At 35.4% G+C, this 19806-nt stretch overlaps 1 protein-coding gene across 1 annotated transcript; it reads right to left on the bottom strand.

Annotated features, from left to right (window-relative positions):
- Window positions 1–1816: 1816 nt before the first annotated feature.
- Window positions 1817–19273, bottom strand: LOC103099360 (single-stranded DNA cytosine deaminase-like). The gene is made up of 4 exons (XM_007501374.3): window positions 19162–19273; window positions 11932–12488; window positions 9981–10032; window positions 1817–2425 (listed from the first exon to the last, which is right to left on the bottom strand). Exons 2-4 carry the CDS (start codon window positions 12478–12480, stop codon window positions 2244–2246), a joined length of 783 nt encoding a protein of 260 aa, XP_007501436.2. The 5' UTR covers window positions 12481–12488; window positions 19162–19273; the 3' UTR covers window positions 1817–2243.
- Between the last annotated feature and the right edge of the window lie 533 nt (window positions 19274–19806).

Below are 19806 nucleotides of genomic sequence, written 5' to 3'. Positions count from 1 at the left end.
CATATGAGGTAGTCATTTCACCCTACCTCCTCCTGGTTTACTCCACTTCCATTTTGGCTCATTCCATTCCATTTACCTCGACCTTGAATCTTCCATCCATACCTGCCTCTTTCAGGAGTGCTACAATTATATTTGGAGAATGCTGCTATAAGATTTTTTCCTGTCCCTGACATAGACCTGGAGTTGCTGTCAAAGGTGTTGGCTGGCTGTTGTCTTTTGTACTGGAAGAGTACTAAAATGACGTCACTATGTAGGGATCAATTTATAATGTGTCAACTGTAGATAATCAGACCAATATGAACTTGGAAGACTCTACCACAGGTCTGGTACAAATAGACCATGTGAACATTTGAGGTGGAGATGTCTCTAAGTTTGCAGATCTCACATTTCTTTTGAGCTACTGCAATTTTGCTTTTCTCATAGTGCAGACAAGCTTGATGTGAACATACCATGCTGAATAGTCTTGTCCCATGTTTTACAATTGATACCAAAATTCTTCAAAGAGACCTTTAGATTACCCTTGTATCACTTCTTCTGACCCCCATCTGAGTACTTGTGTTGTGTGAGTTCTCCATAAGTATAAGAAATAAAGAAATATCTGGGCTATAAGTCTGAACTGAAAACTGACTATTTGTGGGTAAATAGAGTCAGCAGTGTCATCATTCCCAGTCTATGATGAAAGATATCTTGTGGAGATTTGCAGTTGTTTTTATAGACTTTTGACAGTTGATAACAAAACCCACATACTCAAAGTATTTTTGCTTATAGTTGATAAATTCTAGTACAAGGTCCAAGCAATTTATTGATCTCCTAACCGATAACCTCAGACAATAATTCTTAAGAAGAGACATAAAGAAGAGCTATATTATATGTCTCTCTGAGTCATAAAATCTGAGGACCCTTTTAATGACATAAATTCCTAGAAAAGCAAATATGATTCCTAGTTTTACAACTGACTCTATGATTTCTTCTGTTACCTTTATCCAGAATCAGGAGATAGTGAAGATGTGTCCTTAACATAAGAAGGTTTATAACAGGAGCTCTTGAGCTAACTCTCTCCATATCTATCACTGCTTATACACAGGTAATTAACCACTGGGACTAGCTTTTCTAACACATATTATTTAAAGGATTATATAAGAGGAATTAGTTTTGTACTAAATGATATAAAAAGAAATTAAATGAAACAAATGCAAGTTAAGCTCTTCAATCCCCCCACTCTTGTGTCCCTTCTTCTGATCCCCATCTGAGTCCTTGCAATGTGCGAGTTCTCCATAAGTAAGGTGATGCAAGAAGATGGCCAAAAGTGCAGCTGTTAATAGTGCGTTGTTGTTTTTTTTAGTACCATGAGTCAGCAAAAGTCACAGCCCTAAACCAGTTATCCAGTCATAAGCAAAGTACTGTAGAGCATTCTAAACCTAAGCAATCATTACTAAATTCACCAATAGGATTTCTCAAACAAGGACTTGTTTTTCAATTGTGTTACAAATAAATCATTCAGAGTCTAAAGCAAATTCAAGGATGGCGAATTATTATATTAGTCACCAACTACCTGGAGAATCTTATCTAGACCACATAGGAAATATAAGCTATGTGACCTTGGGTAAGTCACTTAGGTCCAATTGCCTAGTCCTTGACTTAGTTTCTGTCTTAGAATTGATATCAAGACAGACGGTAAGGGTTAAAACAAAAAAGAATATTTAGTTAATTGATTTGCCCAGGATCACATAGATAGTAGGTGTTAGAGGTGGGATTTGAATCCATGTTGTACTGGCTGCAAAGCCGTATCATTTTTATATAAGTAGTACTAGAAAAATTAGAATTAATTATTAGAATTATTTTTATTGGATAACATAATGCATTAAGATTTACAAAGTGTTTTAAAATTCTATTTTATATATAATATGATATGATATATATGTGTATATATCTTTTTCTACATAATTGATTTATCTAGGATAAAAAGAAGAAAGGAACATTTCCAAGATTAGGCAGGATGAGTAGTTGGAGTATGATAAGTTGGATGAGAAAACTTGATCAAAGTGTATTTCAAAGTTAGGGAATCCCGTAATCCTCTTGATTGCCACAATTTCAAACTAAATCATTAAATATAACCAACCAAGTGAGGAAACAATATAGTTACAAATAGAGTATAAAACTGATTAAAAATATTAAAAACATTAAGTGATACATTTATAGTGTTTGGGGAAAATAAAAAAAAAAAGATTGTAGCTCCATTTGTTTCAAAAGAGTTTCCTTTTGACATCTTTCCCATGTTCTCTTGTTCTTGACAGAAAACACGTTTTCTGTGGAGCTTTTATGTCTAAAAACTCATCTTTCTTATATGGTGTCTTGTTAGGATCTTCTGGTGGAATCTTGTCAACCAGTACTTGATCTTCAAAATGAGATGCTGATCTAGCATGAACTGGAATGGATTTTTAAAAAGTGATTAGTATAATCTTATCCATATTCTCAAGTAAAAATCTAGCATATTCAAAATCATTTTTTGCTCTTTTCAAACAGAACTTCCTTTTTCTCTGAATAGCCTGCTCCAGGAACATTATTAGACAGTGATAGTCACTGGATCCAAAGTCGTTTGGCCCTGGATTTCTAACTGAACTAATGTGCATAGGTTCATTTACTCTAAAACAAAAAATGGAAATAAGGTGACCAGATCAATTAGTCAATATTGCCTTGGTTACTTCGATTGGTGCAACTATCCATCATGTCTCACTTTTACTCCATGACCAACTTACCTTTTTTTCTGATCATATAAGTCCTTGATTGAATCTTTTAGACCACTTCTCAAAATATTTGAATAATTTAATAATTCTCCAGTTCCTAGAGGATGATCTTAAGAGTATCAGGTGTGTCCTCTATGGAATATTTATAGAAAGACTTTTACAAGTAACATATCATATCTGAAAGTATGGACTTAAATGTGCTATGATTTTTATCTCTGAAGGGAGTGATGCCATCAATGAGATCACAGGTGCAGTAAAGTATTTTGATCTAATTTGAATTTAGAACTTTGAGAGTTATTTTTAAAAAATTCCAACACTGCTCAGTATATACTGTGCAGGTCTAAATAAAGTATAACCCTAATTCCAATCTAGTTAGGCTACTACTAAGTGCCAGCTAAGTACCTATTTTAGGGACATGTATTTGAAGTAGGTTGTATGTATGTGCATAATTAAAAAATTTTAAAGATATGATAAAATCTGAAAAAATAAAATTACTACCCATACCATCAAAAAGTAAGAATGGTTGAAAGGAGATATTTGCCCTTTCATCTTACTAAAAGGCATTTGCTTTTCGCAGCTCAAGCATCATTAAATAAAGACAGACACTAGGGACTAGGGAGGCTAAATCTCTAGCTCAAATGGATAACCTTGATGTTCGCCTTCTCTTTTGGATTTCTTGGAATATATACAATACAATAAAACCAGGTTGACTAGTTATGAATAGCTGGTGAGAAACATTTTTATTGTAGGATAAGTCATGTTTTCTTGGGGAAACCCATCTTTTCTGAACCACTCCCTAATAACAATCTACTATTAGAAGAGGTTGAATACATAATATTTTTTTCTTCCTTTGGCCATGTTGTTTTCTGTGGAAGAGAATATACCTAAGGATATCATTGATTTAAGTCCCCCCCCCCTTAAATACCTACTTTATTCCATCATTACCATCCTTCATTATTTAAATGCTAAAATTAAAGCATCTATTTTCTTTGCTCTTCAGAAGTCTCATTGGAGCTTCATTCAGATGTCATGCTTTAAATCCATGCCCAGGGTGGTATTACAAGTGATACCATGCTACAATTAAATCTTTTGGGGATTCCTGGGCTTGTTATATATTCCTTCCCTTCATGTAATTCTATATAGTCTAACCTAATTGTCTTCATTCTGTTCCTCACACAAACCATTTTATTTCCCCTCTCCATTTCATTCTCTATAGGTAGACCCCAAAGTCTAGAATGCACTCCTTCCTAATGATTTTGTTGTTGTTGTTGTTGAGTCAGTTTTCATTTGTGTCATTCTTCATGACCCCATTTGCAGTTTTTGTGGCAAAGTGACTGCAGTGCTTGACTACTTCCTTTTCCAGTTTTTTTTTACAGATGAGGAAACTGAGGAAAACAGGGTTAACTGACTTGCCTGGGGTCATTCAGCCAGTAAGTGTCTGAGACTAGATTTGAACTCATGAAGATGAGTCTTCCTGATTCCAGATCTGCCCCTCCATCCACTGTGCCACGTACCTGCCCATTCTACCTCTTAAAATCCTTGGTTTCCTTTAAAATTAAGCCCAAATGCCATCTCTTACTACTAGAGGTCATCCCTTGTCTTTCTAGCTGTGGTTCTGTCCTCATTCCTGCCATTTGTTTTGTATATATTTATATGTGTATTTGTGGTCTACTTTAGTAATCAATCAACAAACATTTATTAAATGCTACTATATGGCAGACCTTGTGCTAAGCACTGGGATTACAATGGAAGTGAAAAAAAAAGTTCTTGCCCTCAAGTGTTAGTGTGGGGAGAGGGGAACAACATGTACTTAAAAGCTGTATCTATATCTACATCTACATCTATATCTATATCATCTATATCTATATCTATATCTATATCTATATCTACATCTACATCTATATCTATTGCTATATCTATATCTATATCTATTGCTATATCTATATCTATTGCTATATCTATTGCTATAGCTATATCTATGCCTACATCTATATTTACATACAGAAGAAATAAAAGAAAACATTAGTGGGAAAGAAAGCCTTAGCTGGAGAAAGGAAAGACCTGCAAAAAGTAGCATTTTATCAAGCAAGGGATAGAATACCAAGCCTGAAATCAGGCAGACTCATTTCCCTGAATTCAAATCTGGGCTCAGACACTTACTAGCTGAGTGACCCTGGTCAATCCACTTAACCCTGTTTGCCTCAATTTCCTAATCTGTAAAATGGGTTGGAGAAGGAAATGGCAAACCACTTGGTATCTTTGCCAAGAAAAACCCAAATGGAGTCATGAAGAGTTGGGCACAAATGAAATAATGGAACAGAAAATCATGGTATCAGTCTTGAAGGAAGCTAGGTGTACTCAGAGGCTGATGGGATGAAGGAGAACATGATGTGGGGCATCCTGTGGGAAGAATAGCAAGTGGGCTAATATGTTAGATGGTGAAGTGGGTAGAAGTGTGTGTAAACACCTTGAGTGTAGGAGCTGTTTAATTTTAGTCTTTGAAAGTCTTGAACCCAGTGCCTGGCTGGCACATTGGAGATACTTAGTGTATGTTCTATTTTGTTGCAAAGGCTCCAGAAAAGTCTCCCTTGGAATAGTCACATAAAGGAAAAAAATTTGGGCATGGGATTCAGGAGATTTGAAATCCAATCTCATTAGAGTTTGCGCACCTTAAGGGTAGGGACTATTCTGCTTTGGTCTTTGTTCTTTAGTGCTTAGTCCACTGGCCAGCACATAGGAGGCACTGAACAGATTTTGACTGCTTAATTGAATCCTGCTTCTGACACTTAATTAGCTGTATCAAGAGGATCAAGATCATGAGATTTCTGGGAGAATGCATTAGCTATTCTTAATAAATAACAATAACAAAGGCAATGATGATAATTATTTTAAAATGAATTATTTTTTGTGAATATAACTATTATCTCACTCCAATCCTTCAGTTACAAAGTTAAAATAAAACTGTAGTCGTTGCCACAGTTTTGTTTCTTTTTTTAAAACTTCTAATTGGAGAAAATCTATGTTACCTAAAGAAAGCCAGCCAACCAGCTAGCCAAACAAACAGATGGAGAAGGACAAAGACTGCTATCAAATGGCGTGGGACCCAGTGACTGAAGGACACTAAACTGGGTGGGACTTGTGGAAACACAAGCTTATATTAGACACAGCCCTGTCATTAATTGGTAATGAGACCTCAGGCAAATCATTTGACATCTTAGGGTCTCCGCTTCTTCATGTATAAAATGAGTAGATAGGATTAGCTGATCTTTAAGGATTTTAAGGTAGTCTATAATTTGTTTCTTTACTGTGACTAGGAGAAGAGGGCCCATTCCCCTAAGGATAGAACACTCATCTTTTAAAAAATTTAACTTCTGCCTTAGAATTGAAACTGAATATTGGTTCCAAGGCAGAAGAGTGGTGAAGGCTAGACAATGGGAGTTAAGTGACTTGCTCAGGGTCACCCAGCTAGGAAGTGTCCGAGGTCAGACTTGAACCTAAATCCTCCCAACTTTAGGTTAGGCATTCTATCTACTGTGCTATCTAGCTGCCCCTTTATTTATTTTTTTTAATTAATTTTTTAATAAACCCTTCCCTTCCATCTTAGAATCAATACTGTGTATTGGTTCCAAGACAGAAGAGTGGTAAGGTGCCCCTTTATTATTTTAAAATGTATTTATCAGTGCCTTTTCTGTCTGTTTCAAAATCTTTTCACCATCACCCCATCCATCCTCTCTCCTTTTCTTGGAAATTTCCCTTGTACAAAGAAAAATAGTTAAGCACAAATACTGGATACAGCAATAATGCATACAAGAACCCGTCCTGATAGGCATATCTCCCTGGGTCCAGTGTATAAGAAGACAGAGTGTGGGAGGCCACTCTGCCACAGAAGACTTATCAGGACAGAAAGGCTGACCCTGTTGAAGAGTTCCTGGGTGCTGTGGTCCTCTGGGAGGAGAGGCACCGGCATAGCTGCTTCCCTTCCTTAACCTGTGTAAGAACGGCTCTGATGCAGTTCAGTTAAATAAATCATCCTGCCAAGGACCCTGTGTCCTTCTGCTTTTGGCAAGTCTAACACATCCTGTTTTCAAACGTGTCAAACTGCCCCTTCTGTATGTTGGGAGTGGAGGGAGGAGGAGGAGGAGGCCAAATAGCTACCTATTTTGGGGATGGCTGGGTTAGCTCTGGGTTTTTGAGGACACAGCAGTCCCAGCACAGACCCCATTTCAAAGATAGCTCAGGGCATCCAGGAGGAAAGATAGGTCAGGCCAGATCTTCCCTGGGCTTTCAAAGGCAACTGAAGTAATTTTGTGTCTCTGTCCCTCCTTCCCCAATAGCAGAACATAGCTGCTCCCAGGGCAGATCCAGGGATTTTTATTATTCCATCAAATTGTTTCCAGGTATGGGTGTTGTCATGATAAAAGAAATCATGACAACAGCTAGTTTTTATCTGATGGCTGCTCAGAGGTGGATCGTAAGTGAAATCTCCCAGTTCTGCAGTTTGCTGCATTCTGTTACCCTGTGAAACCTTGCTAATTTAGAGACTGGAATCTAGGATAGGTTTTCAAAATGAAGCTTTATTGTTTTCAAGCATTACTAATTATTCACAGGGCTAGCAGTTTGGTTTAAGTTTCTGCTGAGTCTTCTAGAGATATTTGTTAATTAATTCATTGATCATAGTTATAGTCATTTTTATATAATGTGTTTTAAGAAGATGGTTCCTCCTCCTTATAAACATCTCACTTGAATGATATATAATTTCATATTACATTATATATGTTTTAGTTTATATTTTATATAAATTATATATTTTGTATATTATGTGTTTTATGTTATTTTTATGTAAATTGTCTATTTTATAAATTATATTTTATATAACATATTTATATAATGTTTTATTATATATTCTATATAAATTATGAATTTTGTATATTATAGTTTTTATTTTATTTATATATAAATATATCTCATATATTTATTTTGTATATTGTTTTATTTTATATAAATTATATACTTTATATATTATGTTTTATATAAATTATATTATGTTTTAGTTTATATTTTATATATGTTATATATTGTATATTATATATTTTATTATATATTCAAACTTCCCAAAGTGCTTTGTAACTATTACTTCATTTTATCTTCACTAAAACCCAGAGAAGTATGTGCTATTATTATCACCTGCATTTTATAGATGAGGAAACTGAGGCAGATAGTGATTAGGTGACTTGAGTAGACTTGCACAATTAGTAAGTGTCTGAAGAAGCATTTGAACTTGGGTTTTCTTAACTCCAGGTCCAACATTCTATCTACTAAGCAACCTAATCTCTCTGTTTAAAATTAGAACAAACTCATGTGACTTTTGGACAATTAGATGGCACAATGTATGGAGCGCCAAGCCTGGAATCAGGAAGACTTATCTTCCCGAGTTCAAACCTGGGCTCAGATACTTACTAACTGGGTGACTTTGGATTAGTCACTCGATCCTTTTTACTTTAGTTTCCTCATCTGTAAAATGATCTGGAGAAGGAAATGGCCAACAACTCCAGTATCTTTGCCAAGAAAATCCCAAATGGAGTCACAAATAGTTGGACATGACTGAAAAAATGGTGGTGCAACAAATGAAACTTTTCTAATCATGTGTGACTCTAAATATCATACTCTTTAAGCAAAGCAACTAAGACATTTGTGTTGTGAACACACTGGAATTGACTTTTAGCCATTTTCTATTTAGAAGGAAAATTCATGCTTCAAATATCAATACCACTTAGGACTGTCTGTTTCAATATGCTTGTGGGAATTTAAACAATTTATCTTACACTTGCAGTTCTGGTGACTTTAATAAAGTTATAACTTATTTCAAACAAATAGTTTGTCTTAATAGTGCAAGTATAAGAAAAGACTCAATGTAAAGTTCTACTTCCCTAATGATTTTAGAAAAACAGGGTTGAGATTTTAGTTTAGACATAATTTGTATATCTAATTGGAGTCACATTAGTGGACCACTCAATACTTCTGTTACCTCTATTATTTAAAATCTTCTGGTGGGGCTATAAATTTGTGAATCAGCGAGCACTTTGATCTTGAAAACGTCAAAATTGCCTGTTTTCCAAAGGGAAATTGAAAGATGTGGAAGGGTAGAAGTAGGTTTCAGTCAGCTACTAACAATGACTTGAGTGGAAGAAGAGTAAATGAGAACAAGAGATATTATATGTAAACTGTTTTGTGAAGATCAGAGTACTATCATGGGTAATACTGATAAGTGGCTTAAAAGATATCACTTGGAAAGGAAATATCCCATAGTAAGAATGAAAGACAGTAGACAGCCTCAGTGTGTAAAATGGGGAAAGACTAAGAGAAAGCTATCCAGTATAGGAGGTGGATCCTTCTGAGCAAAGTTTTGTAACTTTAGGGTCCATGACTTTGGTTTTTAATATGTCAATAGAACTGATATTCTTCATGGTTTAGTTAATACATTTAAAAACATTGTTGTGAGGAATCCGTGGGCTTCACCAGACTATCAAAAGAATCAACGATACATACAAGAGTATTAGGATCTTTGCTCTACAGAGAATTGTAGAATATGGACTAGAATTACATCAAATGAGAAGGCACAGAAAAGTAGTAGTTTCACCATTGGAGGGAATGATCACATAGTTAAAATTATAGACTCAATTAAGTATCTAAGCAAGTGCTAACATTTTCTTAGGTAAAGATCCTTAAGAAAAAAAACCACTTCGTTGTATCATCAGTCACTGTCAGTTTAAAGCATATGTTTCCTTTCTCGTCTTTTCTAAATTATAGAAGAAATTTTACATGAATAATTTTAGCCTTTGGCTGATAGTGCCTTTGAAACTCTTCAGGGATGGATGCGTTTATTAATATTAATTAAAAATCTATAAGTAATGCTTTCATTAAGAGAGTTCACTGCTCATATCATTTTCAACAGAAATATTTTTTATTCAATATGTATTTAAAAGCTCTACCAACCTCACACATAGTACCAGTTCCATTAATTGAGTAGCCTTTAGGAAGTAGCATTGCTACCTATATGGCTTCAGGAACACAAGATATACGTCTTAGAAGATACATAACAAGATGTATGTCAAATATGTCTGGCAAGAATTTCACTTGAGCTTGAGTGAATTGTAACTCCCTATTACTTTTAAGGTACATTTTCTTTTTTAAATGCACTACACTACATATTATGGCTTGTTAATTTGTTCAACTTACCTGGAGTACAATCATCAGGTGGAAATAAATGGATATCTAATCTGTTGTCCTCCTGGAAAGAAGAAATTTAAAATAGATAAGAAATACATATAATTTAAAAGCATACCAATTGAAAGAGTGAAGAATGGCTAATTCCCAGCCCCTTTATAAAAACCCTTTCATTAATTATCCCCTCAGTCTTCTCTTTTCTCATTTAAATAATTTTAAGCCCTTTAATACTTCCCCTTTAGTTTGAATTTTTTTAATCTTTTGTTGAACTGTTTTATTTTTATATTATATACATTTATATATTAATCCCATTTCATGAGAGGCATCTTGCAACAAGGTAAGAGTTAATGAAAACTAATAATATTGTGATCTTATATAAAAGTACACACAATATTCCACATCTGTAACACTTCCATCATCACTCTCTTAAAAAATTAACATAAGCCTATTTTCTCTCCCTTTACTCCATTCTTTACCCCACTGGAATAAAAAGGAAAAATAATTTCTTGCAACAAATATGTGCATTCAAGCAAAACACATTCCTTCAATGATTATGTACAAATATGTGTGTGTATGTATTTGTGTGTGTATATCATTCTGTACCTTGAATCCATCACATCTCTATAATAGATAGTATGTTTCATCATTGGTTCTCTGGAGTCATCAATGGTAATGGTTATTGCATTGTTCTTACAGCTTTCAAGTTTTTTTTTGTTTGTTTTTTTGAAATTGCTATTATGTAAGTTGTTCTGGTTCTGCTTGTTTCATTATCAATTTAGGAAAATTCTTAAAATTGTTCATTTTCATAACATTGATATTCTAGTGTAAGCTGTTCTTCTAATTCTGATTACTTTACTTTGCATCAGTTCATATAAGTCGTTCCCTGTTGTTCCCTGTGAAATTTGGCCAATTCTTAGGATTTCTTTACTATTCTTATATGAAGACTGATTTCTACTTTTTACTTGTTCTCTTCTAGATTTCTCTTGTATCCAAATTGTCTGACATGTTCACCTCTCTAAGTCTTTTCTTTCCCTATAGAGTCAGTCGTATAACTCTGACTACATATAGCCTATTGCTATCATTATGAATTCCAGTGTCATCTGCCAAAGGCTTTGGCAATTGGTTTCATCCAGCTGGTTGTCATTTATAAAATTTGAAAGCATTCTTTTGAGATGTTTTGGAGCATGAATGGATATTTGAAAGAGCCTTCACATGCAGGACCTATAGAATACCTTCTTATTTCCTTTTAGGTTGACATAACTCTCTTAATGCCAACCAGTGTCTGTTGACAAGCCAGAAAGAGAAAACTGAGATGGAGTATTGTTTTGGCCACTTTAACACTGAACTTCACATTTAGTGAGAAGTTGGGAGACACAAGCAAGGACTTTCAGGTACCCAAATGCCATCTCCATGAAGGCTTCCCTTTTCCTATACTTTCTATTGCCCCCTCTATCTCCTCAGTCCTCTTCAGCATTTGTTTTGCATCTCTCTAAATATGATTCAAATGTTCTTTTGTGTCAGAGTATATGTATATATATATATACATATATAAAAGGCAGCATGGAATAATGCATAGAAATTAAAATGAAATTAAATTAAAAAAAAAAAACCTGGCTCAACCCTGCCTCTGACATATCCTAGATGTGTGATCATGATCAATTCACCTAACCATAGTGCTCCAGAGAGCTCAAGATTATAAGTAACTGATGAGTCAATGATCTACACTGATAGTGTGAGTTTCCACTTTGGGAGTTCTTCATTCTGATGAAATCACAGGTTTGGACAACGTTTGTATATATAAAATCATTCTTACTAGATTGTGAGCCCCAGGAGGGCAGAGGTGCTCTTTTTTGGTTTAACATCCATCTCTCCCACAGTACCTAAAAAGATCTCTCCACACAATGCTATTTACTTATTGATTTTTCTCTGATATTCTTTATAATAAGGTTAATATGAAATATACCTGGCCCAATAGATGATGCAATAAAGTTATATTTGCTATACTTTGCGCTTCTAGGTCTGGCCATGCAGTGAACTTGGTGCAAGGATCCACAAATAAGTAGAAACATTCTTCAAAGTCACTATATTCCATCATCTTGAATAGAATTCCTAGTTTATTGAGCATTTTTATGCCTTTTGGATTCTGATCATTACTGAATTGATATGGCTTTGCTGCTTTGATGTTAAATTCAATTTTAGTTTGAGAGTTCATGAAAAAATTGATTATTTTATCACAACATGAGTGGCAGGGACTATAGGAAAGAAACCATGTAATACTGTACTTTGCAGCATTGGGTATATTTGTCATCAGATAGTTCTCAATTTCCCTTAAAACTAGGATTTCAGCATGACATTGGCCTGGGTTATTATAAGCATGGCCCCATAATTTCCAAAGTGTTTTGTCTTCTTCTTTCAGACCAAAGCAGAGCAAAGTTTGGTGGGATGCTTTTGTACTGGAAAAATTTCTATGGAATTCTTCTTCAGATATTTCTTTCCTTAGGCTTACAGGCATCTCTTAACCTAAAAAGAACAGTTGAGAAAAAAATGAGAAGACACAAAGACCATCAAATGCATTATGTCTCAACAATATATTCTATTCTTTTCTTTTAGGAAGATTTGAAAGATGTTTTCCCTGGCTTTTAAATTTTCACCATAATAAACATTTTTTGAAACTCAAAATCATATGAATGCAAGTAAATCTTTTCATTATGAATTTTGCCTAAGGAAAAGTTTTCTAAATGTTTATACTTTGTAATAATTATGACTCTGCAAGTCCCTTTACTTCTATAGAACTTCATTTCTTGATCTCTAAAATGTGAGGATTAGGTTAGTTGACCTCTGAAGTTTCTTTAAGGTCTAAATTGTATATATGTATATATGCATAATATACATAAATAAGGGTTAGATCTTAAATTAAAATTAGACTTTAAAATTAAGCCTGTTAAACACACAAATATATGTATACTTAATTTTAAAGCATAAAGTGTTTTTTTTAAATCACTCTTTAGTCAAGGGAACAGGGGGTTCAAGGAGAAATAGTGGGCCCAGACACACACAATTGCAGAGTCCGAGGATTGAACTCTGGTCGCATAAAGTTTTTTGTAATCTGTCTCTCTAGCTATTTTTAAACTATGGAAAGTTCCAATGTGGAGAATTACCAGAAACAGTAATGTCTTTGCAATGAAAATTTCTTAAGCCCATTTTTGAGTTCCAGGAGAAATATATAATATGCTATTTTATATAATACATGATAACATATATACTTATATAATAAATTTATATAAGAAAGAGTGGCTGAAAATAAAATTAGAATAATCAATGAAAACCTTAGTTTCTAGATTGCGTGGGCTGAATCTAATGAGATGATATTTACTTTGGTACAAGAAATCAATATTACAAATACAAGTTAAGGAAGGCATAGATAGCAGCATCTTCTCTGAAAGCAATCAATGGTTTTAATTGACTACAGGCTCAATATGAGAAATGAGTATGACATGACAGTCCAAAAAAACGAATACAATTTTGGACTGCATTTGCCTTCAGGAAAAGGAGTTGATAGTCCTACTGTGTTCTCATCGGATTTTATTTGGAGTGTCATTTTCAGGTTTGGCAATCACAATTTGATATTAGGCTCTACAAAGGAGAGTGTAGTGAAGAGCCTTGTACCCACATTATATGAGGATCATTTGAAGGAATTGAGGATGCTTAACTTGAATAAGAAAAGATGTATCATATCTTCAAGTAGAGAAGTGCTACTTTGTGGAGATGGAATCAAAGAATAATGGTTGGAAGCCAGAAAGTCAGCAGGTATTAATTTTAAAAAATAACTTATTTTTAACATTAATTAAACTTTTTTTTAGTTTACCCTCCAGTCTCTCATCTGTCCTTTGAGAAGGTTAGCAATATGGCATCAATTATCTCTATAAGTCATGCAAATTATATTTCAAAATTAGCCATGGTGCAAAAGAAGCAAGAAATATAGAAAGTAAAAAAAAAAGTATGCCTTAATTTGCATTTAGAATTCATTAATTCTCTCTCAACAACATTTATGAAATACCTACTATGTACTTTGTTAAGAGTTTGGAAAACAGAGAGGCAAAAAGAATCCCCTTTTTTTTTTTAACCCTTAACTTTTGTCTTAGAATCAATACTGTGTGTTGGTTCCAAGGCTGAATTCAGTATGGTAAGGGCTAGACAATGGGGGTAAATGACTTGCCCAGGTTCTCACAACTAGGAAGTATTTGGGTCAAATTTGAACTCAGGACATCCTGCCTCTAGACCTGACTCTGAATCCACTGAGCCACCTACCTGTCCACAAAAGTCTTTATTTTCAAGATCACAGACAAATGGGGGAGACTACATGTATACAATTATATACAAAGATATATACAAGACAAGTTGAGGATAACCTCAGGAGGAAGATACTAGCATTAAGGGACATGAAGAAAAGTTTCATGAAGAGATAACATATTAGTTAAGACTTGAAGGAAGCCAGGGAGGTGGAGATGAAGAGGGGGGAAATTCAAGGCATGGGGTCATCAGTGAAAATAGTCAGGAGCTAAGTCTTGTATGAGAAAACAGCAAGGAGACTGTCATTGTATTACAGAAATATGTGAGCTGTGTAATGTCTAAGAAGACTGGAAAGGTAGGAAGGGTCCAAGAAATAGGGAATTTATAATAACCCAAATAGAAGATTTTATATTTGGTCCTGGAGGTAATAAAAAACTGCTGGGGTTGTTGAATGGGGGGAAGGGGAGGGTCAGACCTGCACTTTAGGAGTATTAGAATAACAGCTAAAGGAAGGAAGAACTGGAGTGGAGCTAGAATTGGAGATGGATTGATGAGAGACAATGAGGAGTTGAGGATAACATCTAGATTGTGAATCTGAGTGATTAAAAGGATGGTGGAGTCCTCAAACATAATAGGGAAGTTAGAGAGAGGGAGGAAAGGTAGGGGAAGGACAATGAGTTCAGCTTTGGACATTCTGAGTTTGGGGTGTCTACAGCATGTTGAGTTTGAGATGTCCAACATACAAGACTAAAGTTAAAAATAAATCGGTTAGGATTGCATAAATAGATCTGCAAGTCATCTGCACAGAATGATAATTGAATCCAGGGGAACTGATAAGATCACAAGTGATATTGTGTAGAGGGAGATGGGAAGAGGGCCTGGGTGGGAGCCTTGGGGGACATCCATGATTAGGAGGTATGACCTGGATGAAGATCTGGCAAAGGAAACTAGTGAGGAGCTATATGTAGATAGCAAGAAAATTTTGTCACAAAAACTTAGTATGAATAAAGTTATCAAGGAAAAGGAGTGATTGAAAATATAAAAATCGCAGAGTTAAAAAAGGGTAAAGATTAAGAAAGGACCATTAGATTTGACAATTAAGAGATCATTAGTAGGGACAAGGCAATGTCTCTGAACAATCTGCAGGGATCTAGGAGAAAAAACACTATCCACAAGCAGAGGACAAACTGTGGGAGTAAAAACACTGATGAAAAGCAACTGCTTGACTACAGGGGTTGAGGGGACATGATTGAGGAGAGACTCTGAATAAACACTCTAATGCAAATACCAACAACATGGAAATGGGTTTGAACCAAGAACACATGTGAAACCCAGTGGAATTGTGTGCCAGCTATGGGAGAGGTGGGGGGAGGGGGGCAGGGGGAGGAAAAGATAATGATCATTGTTTCCAATGAATAATGTTTGTAAATAACCAAATAAAATAATGTTTAAAAGAAAAAGAAAAGAAAAAATAAATAAAAAAAGAAAAAAAAAGAGATCATTAGTAATTTGGAAGTGATAAAGAGGCAAATTTAGATTTGATGTTAGAAAATACTTCCTAATAACGAGAGCTATCCAAAAATGGAAAGGGCAACCTCAAAAAGCGATAGGTTTCACCTCCTTGTATGTTGAGAGACTTGTCTGGGGTGTTACATTGGGAATTCCTTTTGGGCATGGGTTGGTCTAGAGGTCACCAAAATCTTTAAATGGTCATAATTTGTTATTCTGTGATTGATTTAGAAATCAGGAAAACCTGAGTTCAAATTCTGTTTTTGGCACTAGCTATGTAACACTGGGCAAACTACTTTAGTTCTTAACAGAACCTCAACTCTCTAAGCCTATAAGGTGCATAGAATTATGGATCTGTTTCAGTGGGGAAAGGATATATTAGGAACTCCCTCTCCTAGCACAATCACAGATCCTAATTGTGTTCCCTCCCCCCCCCCCCAGTATTAGCACTATATGCTTTATTACTAGTATTTATCACTTACCTATATAGTCTGTTTTCATTTTATGAACACATTATGATCTAAAAGTTCACTTCCAAGTTTTTTTGTTGGGAATTTCTGAAGATATTTTCTTGTAGAACTAGTGTTCTTAATGGTGGCTAGGTTCTAAGGCTTGCCCACAAAAGCCCACTTAATCAACAGTGTGGTCTAACTGTAGAACTGACAATATGGGTGGACTCCACTATGGCCCTGCTATGGTATAGCAATAAATACAGCTGTTTCAGAAGCATTGATCCAGGCTTATTTCCCTGCCCATTGTTCCCAGGGAACAGTTGTAATAAAAGGGGAGGAGGGACTTCATGATAGGAGATAGGTGAGGGTGGAGATACTAACTGGCAGCAGGAGGAGGAGTTGTATTATGTTTGTTGTGTAAAGAAAAAAATGCTGGACTTGGCATCAGATGATAGCTATTTCAGTTCAGGCACTGATGATTACTAGTTGTGTGATCTTGAGAAAGTCACCTAACCTTTCTGAGCCTCAGTTTGCTCATCTATAAAATGGGGGAACAACCTACTTCACAAGGTTTTTGTAAGAAAAGTGCTTTGTTAACCATAGGTGCTATATAAATTTTAGTTATTTTTATTATCATTACAGAAAAGTGATTCCACAAGAGTGTAAAGACAGATAATAGGGTTCAGTAGTTGCCCAGACTGGATTGTTGTGGGAAAGAGAGGAATATGGAGTAGGCATAGGGACACATCATCTCTGATGATAGGAATGGGTGATTCAGCTTGTCACTAGCAAATCAATTATTACAGTCATAATTTATAGCATGTACATACAAGCTTGTTGGAACATCTATTAATAAGTAACAAGGGCTTGAGAACCCTAGAATACAGTGAATTAGAAGCTAAACATGAGTGCATGTATTGTGTATTTGAATCCAATCACAATGAGAATGTCATTAATTTTGTATAGGATGTATAGGGTGGCTGCCATTTAAGAGAGGGAAGAGAGAAAGGCAGATTTACTTGAGTCTCATGTCCCTCTCTATTCCCAGGTAAAATGGATGAACTTAATACAAAGAAAATAACAAATTATTGCTAACATTAGATTGCTAAACATCCTACTTCCTGGGAACAACTGGAACAAATGGGAGGAGAGGCTTCAGGTGATCTTAAAAGCAAAATGAACAAATAGGTAGCATACGGTAAAAACATGTTGGGTGTAGTGTCACCATGCAAGAAGGCCAGCCTAGTTTAGGTGGGAACTGCCTTCCCCTCTTGAAGTCAGGGACCATTTCTTCCTTTCTTTATATACTCGTGATACTGTACTTAGCAGTACCTGGAACATAGTGAGAATTTAATAAATGCCTATTGACTGATGATCATAAGCTGACACTGATCCTAGGCATTCTCAATCCCCAGGTCAGGAAATTGATCAGGGACTGTCTATCCTGGAAGGCAGGGAGAAGGGAATAAGGACTAAGGGACCTAGGCATGACAGCGTGGGAGCTATCGTCAGTCAGTTGCTCTGCCACAGTAGAGGAAGTATTTCCTCACCCCTCAATAAACCTCACACTACTCTTCCTCTCTCTCTTTTCATCTACTCTCCCCCTCCCCCCAATACTGTAAAGAAAAAGTCAGGGAGACCATAACTTCTCAGTACATTGGCTTTAATAAGAGACACACAAGTCACAAAAGACAGTGCTTCTGCAGACACTCTCAGTTTGGTCTGAGACCCTGAACATTAGCTTCAGCATGATTTTGATAATAGGAAAAAAGGAACAGCGCTGGAGACAACATCAAAAACATTTTAAACAAGGGGAGGAAGGGTAAAAATAAACCGAGAAGTGAGTGTACAAAAGGAAATTCCAATTTCAGTGATTTGTAACTTTCCACTCCTGGGCAAAATGGGTTGGATCGAGGTATCTAAGGTGGGACCACAGACAGTTCGAATACTGGATTGGATGGAGTTTCTGTCGATCATGCTGTCATCTGATTTTGAAAGTGGGGTTTGACAGTCCCCTTGAAAAGATCTAGAGTCTCAGTGAGGCAGGAAAATTCTATCCTCTTGGCTAATCTGTAAAATGGTTAGTCTGTAAAATGAATTTCAAAAGGGTGGATTTTGACAAATAGCCACTCATATATATGCATATATATTCTTACATCTAAATGCTTAGTAAGATTATCTTCTTACATGAGTATATTATATCTAAATGATTAGCTTACATTAATCTTACATTTTAAAGTTGACTCAACTCAGCTATTAAATCTCTTAATAGCTGGGACTATTCCTAACTACACAATTTGAGCAATCAATAACAGTTCCCAATCAATAATCAATAGCACATCTTAAATTGAACTTATAGATGCTTCCGTCTTGAACTCTTCTCTGTTGTTAAAAAACTCCCTTTCATCCAAGATCTTTTCCTCTTACATTCTTTCCACCTTCTGCTGCCTCCTGAAAATTACATTTCTACTGAAGGCACTTTATCTTTTGGTTTCCTTTCTATGACCAGTTTCCCCTTCTTTCTGAACATAAGGCTAGAAGAAAGCAACATATTTATTGGTCTTCACTGGTACTTTCAAACTCAGCTGACACTATAACAGGATTCTTCTCTAAAAAAAATGCTCATCCAGCCTTTCTTGAGACCCTTCCAGAATTAAAACAAAACTCATTACCCTCCAAGACAGTTCAATCCACTCTTGGACAACATAAGGAAGTTTTTCTTTACATTAAGCCTAAATTATTGTAACCTCTGCTATCTGAGGCCAAGATAAGCAGTTTAATTCTTCCATTTCGTAGTTACTCAAACTCAAAACCAGTTATTATTGCCCCCTACATATTCTCTTCTATCTTAGCTAAAATTTCTCAATTCCTTCCTTCTACATCAATTTGTCTTGGTTGCTCTTTTGAATAAAATCAATGAACCATTATTTGATAAAACTGACCTTTTAGTCTGTGACCATTCTCCTCCGACTTGTAGCTTCTTGAGAGCAGCTAGATCTACTATGTTTCAAAGTTCAGTCTTGAGAAACTAAAGAACAACTTTGTCAATTCTTACTTTCATTTTCTCTTGACAGCAAATGGAAAGCTTCCTTATATCTCCACCTACTGGCAAATAATTTATATGCAGGGTTTATAGCTAGAAGAGAACGAAAGCATCCACCTTTTAATTTTATTCATGAAGAAAAAGAAAAGTAATGTTGAGGATCAGGGATGGAATTTGAACCCAAGCTCTCCAACTCCAAATCCACCAGTCTTAGAGAGGAAACTTGAGACAGTGAAAGAAACAATGGATTGGGGGATAGAAGCTCTGGATTCCAATTCTGATTCTTATCAATATCTGTCTAAACTTGAAAAAGTTACTTAATCTTTTTAAGAAGAGTTGAGGGGGTTTAGTGTAAGTTAAGGATGATTTTCTTCCTTAAGGGTAACCAGGGAAATGGCATTTATTTGGAATATATCATACTCTTAGATCAGTAATATTTAAGAGGCAGAGAAATATAATTCTAGTCCAAAATTCCTCTTGGAGAGAGGTCAGGAAAGGACCAAACTTTCAGTCACGGCCCTTCTTCTGTTCTTCTTAAGGAAGA

Source organism: Monodelphis domestica, chromosome 8 (genome assembly GCF_027887165.1).
Source record: "Monodelphis domestica isolate mMonDom1 chromosome 8, mMonDom1.pri, whole genome shotgun sequence".
In the NCBI taxonomy this organism is placed as follows: domain Eukaryota; kingdom Metazoa; phylum Chordata; class Mammalia; order Didelphimorphia; family Didelphidae; genus Monodelphis; species Monodelphis domestica.
The sequence above is the reverse complement of the archived record's forward strand: the minus strand, read 5'-3'. Positions and strand labels throughout refer to the sequence as shown.

Coding starts and splice junctions, on each gene's coding strand:
- LOC103099360 (XM_007501374.3), bottom strand. CDS start 12,480: ATGCCTGTAAGCCTAAGGAAAGAAATATCTGAAGAAGAATTCCATAGA. Junction 10,033..11,931: donor TGCATCATCTATTGGGCCAG/GTATATTTCATA, acceptor TCTTCTTTCCAG/GAGGACAACAGATTAGATAT. Junction 2,426..9,980: donor ACCTGATGATTGTACTCCAG/GTAAGTTGAACA, acceptor AATCCATTCCAG/TTCATGCTAGATCAGCATCT.